At 59.7% G+C, this 5,502-nt stretch overlaps 1 protein-coding gene across 2 annotated transcripts in view; it reads left to right on the top strand.

The window, feature by feature from the left end:
• BBC3 (BCL2 binding component 3) overlaps positions 1–5,502 on the top strand; it is a 9,956-nt gene that overhangs the window by 1,478 nt on the left and 2,976 nt on the right. The window contains exons 1-3 of one of the 2 annotated variants that reach the window (XM_012811169.1): positions 10–122; positions 2,621–2,909; positions 4,347–4,537. In XM_012811169.1, coding sequence (XP_012666623.1) covers positions 2,636–2,909; positions 4,347–4,537 — 465 coding nt within the window. In that variant the 5' untranslated portion in view covers positions 10–122; positions 2,621–2,635. Of the gene's footprint in view, positions 1–9; positions 123–2,620; positions 2,910–4,346; positions 4,538–5,502 lie in introns of those variants that run through there. The other variant, XM_003799550.1, reaches the window with a different exon arrangement.

Below are 5,502 nucleotides of genomic sequence, written 5' to 3'. Positions count from 1 at the left end.
CAGCAGCAACAGCAGCAACAGCAGCAGCCGCCACAGAGAGCGGCGCTCGGCGGGCGCGCCCTCCTAAAGGAAGCCGCCCGCCCCCCCATCACCGCCCCCTCTGGCGTGTTCATGCCCCCGGGGTGAGTGTGAGGACCCAGAATCCCGGCTGGTCGGGACTGTTAAGGCCTGGTGGGCTCCCTGGAGGAAGTGACGGGTGTGCACTCAGAGAGCAGTGCGGGCGTCCTGCATTCCTACACCGAGTCCCACCCCCACGAGGCCCCCGGACTGGGTTGCTGGGCCGGAGGCACTTAGACAAGTCGGGCGCCCAGTCGGGGCGCACAGGTGCCTCAGCGGTCTGGCTGGTTTGTTTACAAACAATGGGGTGCGAGCTCGGCAGCGCCCCCTGGTGGCCAGTATGGCCCGGGGAAGAGCGTGGACCCTAGGTTGCCCCAGCCCCCTAAGTCCAGGAGGGGTTGGGGGGCAGCACAGAGGGGCGGCCACACCCAGGGCGCGCACCCGCTGGGGGCGGCGACAGGGGGTGGCTTGCGGGCCATGGAGTCTGCGGCTCCTGCGGGCGGGGGCTGCGCCCCAGCAACAGCCGGTTATTGGCCCCGCGCTTGCCTGGCGGGCGGGGCAGGCGCACGTGGCGGCGGGGGGGGGGCTGTGACAGAGGAGGGGGCGTCTGGGTCCGCTGTGAGAGCGCGCGTGTGCGGGGTTGTGGATCTGCAGGTGTCTCGCCTGGGTGTGTGCGTGTGTCTGGCTCCGAGTTTGTGCCGGAGTCTGCAGGGAGTGGTTGGGTCAATCCAGAGGAATGTTAGGGTTTGCGACCCGTCGAGGTGTATGCGTGAGTCCTCGCGCGTGTTCTTGTGGGGTTCTGTCTGTGTATATGCCATGCCCGTGGCGTGGGTGTACCTGTGCGTGTGTTCTCTGTGAGAGTTGTCTGTGTATGCTGTTTGGGAGTGACTGTGTGAGTCTGTGTTGCCTGCATGTGCTATGGTGTGTGGTTGTGGTGTTTGGGTATTGCTTGAGTGAGCTGTTTGTGTGTTGATTGTGCTGTTTGTGTGTGCTTGTGTGTCCTGCCCTATGTGTACTGTCTCGTCTGTGGCTAGCTCTCTGTGTCTATCTCTGGGGCATGTGTCTTTGCCCTGCATTTGCGATGGTGTGCTTCTCCAGTGTCCATGCCCCTTCTCTATCCAGGTGTCTGTGTGAGTTGTCAGGTGTGAGAGGGGATTGTCTCAGTCTGTGTTTGGTTTGTGCGTCTGGCATCAGCGTCTGGGGACTGAGGATCAAGGCTCTGTTGGATCTGTACAGTGCAATTGGTGGGTGCTGCTGACAGCCTCTTGGATAGGGCTGTGTCAGAGTCTCTGTGTGTGTGTGTGAGTGTGCGTGTTGGGTCTGAGGGGCTTGTCTCTGTGATTGCTGGCTCATGTGTGTCATGTGGGCTGCGTGTGTGTAGTGTTTATGTCAGTCACGTGAGACCAGTGTTTTCTGTCAGAGCTTTAGGTGTGTATGCTGCTGGGCTGTGTGGGATTAGTTAGCTGTAGGGTGTGTGTGTGTGTCCATGCTGACAGTTGCTGATGGTGTTTTAGGGTTGGGAGAGAAGGGTGGGTTTGTGTCTGTGTCACTGCCCGCATGTATAGTGATGCATCAGCATCTGATGGCATGTGCCTGTGTATGCCTGATTTACCTGTGTCCTGAGGTCTCAGAGTTGGTGACATGTGGGTGTGTTTTGGTGGTACTGATCTGTGTGCGTCCATGGGTATCTTATTTTGTGTTGACACATATGTGAGTCCAGCAGTGTGTAGGTCTTATCTCTTGGGGGTGTGTGTGTGTGGAGAGTATTCAGGCAATGCCTAGGTTGTGTGTGTTTCTGTCTGTGCTTGTGATGGCTGCATCCTGTTTATGTGTGTCCCCAGGCATACCTATAGTGGGTCAGTGTGTGAGACTTTGACAGTTTGTATACCTGTGTAGGGGATCAGAGAGGATGGATTGTGCCAGCCAGTATGCAGTGTGTGTAGAGTGGTTATGATGGTTGTGTGTGTGTCTGTGCATGTCCATATTTTGGTTTGTGTGTGTATGTGTGTCTTGTGTATTGAGTAGCTGTGTCTAAGACTGGGACCATCTCGATGTTTGTGGGCAGCGGAAGATAGGGTGGGAAGTCAGGCTGGCCAGTCCTGATTCCTGTGTGTATGTGTTGTGAAGCCTTCACATCCCCCATACATACTCCCAACGGTCTTCTCATTTGAGTCCTGTGTGTGTTGTGGGAGCCCTCAGCACCTTCTTGCCCTGTGTGTGCTCATCACTATGTCTGGGAAGTTACCTCCCCATCCCATGCCCTGTGTGTCCCTTGGTAGAGTGAGTTTGTGCTGTGAGACTGTCAGAACCCTCATACACACCTGACAGACCCCTTCATCTGAGTCCTGTACCTCCTGGTCCCTCCGTGTGCCCATCACTGTGTGTATGGGAGGCTGTCTTGGGCAGCCTGATCCCTGTGTCATCCCCCAATTGGATGTGTCTGGAGGGGCCATCACCCACACTTCTCGCTCCATCTAGGATCTGAGCCCCAGCAGGGTGTAATGTGGGCTCCTGGCGCCCCCTGCACTTCCCGGCTGACCTGCTCCTCCCCTGTGTCCCGCAGGCCCCAGGGAGCGCCATGGCCCGCGCACGCCAAGAGGGCAGCTCCCCGGAGCCCGTAGAGGGCCTGGCTCGCGACGGTCCGCGCCCCTTCCCGCTCGGCCGCCTAGTGCCCTCGGCCGTGTCCTGCGGCCTCTGCGAGCCCGGCCTGCCCGCCGCCCCTGCCGCCCCGGCTCTGCTGCCCGCCGCCTACCTCTGCGCCCCCACCGCCCCGCCCGCCGTCACTGCCACCCTAGGGGGCCCCCGCTGGCCTGGGGGTCCCCGCAGCCGGCCCCGAGGCCCGCGCCTGGATGGTAAGTGCCAGTCCCACATAGGGATGTAGGGAGCCAGGGAAAGATAGGACCAGAGAGACACTGAGCAACTGGAGAAGTGGGAACGTAGGGGGTGGGGTGGGGAGCCCTGCCAGGCCACTGGGAGGGTGTGGCCAATGTGGTCTTTGTGTTGCAAGAAGCAGGAAGACAGAGTGGGAGGCTGGGGTGGAGGGGGCAGGTCCAGCGGGAAGTCCCTCCTGGAATCTGCCTGCAGTCCCGGAGTTGTAGCCCCTGGCTTTTCCGGGCCTCAGGCAACAGCTGTTTCCCAGCTCCCCTCCCCCAGTCTGGGTCCCCTTGACCCTAGAGGATTGCAGTTAAAGAGAGTGTGGGATGAGTGGGAGGACAGTCACCTCTGGACTTTGGGGAGGGGTCGAGGGGCCCCCGGCCTTTATTTGCATCTCTTTGGCCTGTTCTAGCCCTTTTGGCTGTCCTGGAGGAGGAAGGAGAGGGGGATGGGGCCATTGTTTTGGGAAAGTCCCCTCCGGGAATGGGTGAGTCTTGGGCAGGGAAGGGTTAAAGGTCCCCTGCCTGATGGGCTGTTAACCCTGTGGTGCCCAAGGAGCCTCATCCCAGTCAGCACACAGTGTAGCTGGGGAATGGTATTCCAGGTTTTTTCCCATCCCCCATCCTGTCCCCGTAGCCCAGGAGTATAAGAAAAGAGAAAACTCAGTTCCTGGCAGCGTGAGACCGGGACTCCGATTTGCGGGACAGAGTCACAAATGTGGAAATTGAGACCCTGGTTTTGGCCTTAGGGGGCTCTCAGGCTAGGACGCGGTGGGACAAGACAGCGGGGGAGCTCGGAGATGGGGGGGGGGAGGGAGACCTCCAGGAAGCTCTGAAGGGGGTGGGGCAGGAAGGCATCTCCTGCATCCCTGCCCCCCAGTCCTGAGCTCTGAATCGGCCACAGGCTGGCCTTCTGGTCTCCAGGCCTCTGCCACATCCGGGGGTGTGGCTTCACTTTGGTTGGACACGAGAGGGCAGGAGACCTGAGGCTTGTGACTCTGGGTGGGGTCAGTTGCTGTATCCCTGTGTGACCTTGGAACACTTTTTAAGGGCTGGCCTCAGTTTCCCCTATGTAATGGGACAGGCAACATTTTGGCTCCATTCTGGGAATAGAGGCCGTTATGTAGGATAAGAGAAAGGACTTTCAGACTGACACAGGCAGTGGGGAGTCAGCTGGTCAGACAGGTGACCCCAGAGAGGCCTTCCCAGGCCCTCTTCGTGCTTTCTAGTGCTTTGGAAGGAGCTGAGAAATCTGGCTCTAAGAAAAAAAGAGTTTCTAGAAATGCGGCGGGGAACAGAAGAGAAACCAGGTGGCTGGGAAAGGGAGCAGCAGGCCCTGACGACCTGGGTTCCTCCTGGACACACCAGGGCCTGGAGAGGTGGTGAATGGTGACCACGCCCCTCTGCCTCTCCAAGGTCCTCAGCCATCACTCTTGCCGGCCGAGCAGCACCTGGAGTCGCCCGTTCCCAGCACCCCGGGGGCCCTGGCGGGCGGTCCCACCCAGGCGGCCCCGGAGGTCCGGGGGGAGGAGGAGCAGTGGGCCAGAGAGATAGGGGCCCAGCTGCGGCGGATGGCGGACGACCTCAACGCGCAGTACGAGCGGCGGGTGAGTGCTGGGGGAGGGGTAGACGGCAGGTGGAACTTCCCGCCGGGGAGGAGGCTGCCGACTGCCCCCGCCAGATGTGCGGCAGCTGCTGCCCTGTGCGGCGGGGTCGCGCCGGGGACGCGCCGAGGACTGGCAGGTGGGAGGGACCGAGGCAGCGTGCCCGCCAAGCCGCCTATGGGCCCTACACCGCGGCTGGCACAGTCAGAGGAAGGACCAAAGCCGCTGCGAGAGATGCGGCGCTTCCATGGCCAGCGGCCGCGGGGACTGAGGGCGGCGCTCAGCCGAGCAGCTCATATATCCCGGGCTATTTATAGCCAGTGAGTCAGCAGCCGCGGCGCGGCCGCGCCCGCCCCCCGCTCTCGCTCCCGCGCGGCCCGCTGCGCGCACACAGCTTCCCGGGCCGCCGGGCGGGCAGGGGGAGGGCCCGGGAGTCCCGCCCTCTGGTAGTCCCCTCCCCCCCCAAAACCCCTCAACGCAGTCTCACTTTAAAACAATATTGGAAGCCTGCAGCGGAGAATAGAGAATAACAAACATCCTGCGCCCACCACCCTGCTCAGTTCAGTCTGAACATTACAGCCGCATAGCTCGCTTATTAAGAAACAAAACAAAACAAAAAAAGGATGTTGTGAAGCTCCTTGTTCTCCTCCCCATCCTTTTCCCTCTTTCCAAACGAAAGCTCTCAAGTTGGCATGCCTCCTTCCCTGCAGTTGCTGATTCTTTACCACATATTTACCAGGCCAGGAACAATGCTAGGATGATGGGGCATTTTTAGCTGAACATACATGCTGCAGAGTTTGTTCCTCTGCCAGCTTCTTTTCCCCTCAGTATTATGCTTGAGATTCACCCATATGGGCAGATGCCTCCCCTTCATCCATTTTCACTGCTGTATGGTATTCTATTGGATCAGCAGAGTACCTTCATTCATTTCCTCATTGATGGATATTTGGGATAGAGTTTGTTTCTTT

The sequence above is a fragment of the Otolemur garnettii genome, unplaced genomic scaffold (genome assembly GCF_000181295.1).
Source record: "Otolemur garnettii isolate 467f Iridium unplaced genomic scaffold, OtoGar3 scaffold00152, whole genome shotgun sequence".
Lineage (NCBI taxonomy): Eukaryota > Metazoa > Chordata > Mammalia > Primates > Galagidae > Otolemur > Otolemur garnettii.
The sequence above is the reverse complement of the archived record's forward strand: the minus strand, read 5'-3'. Positions and strand labels throughout refer to the sequence as shown.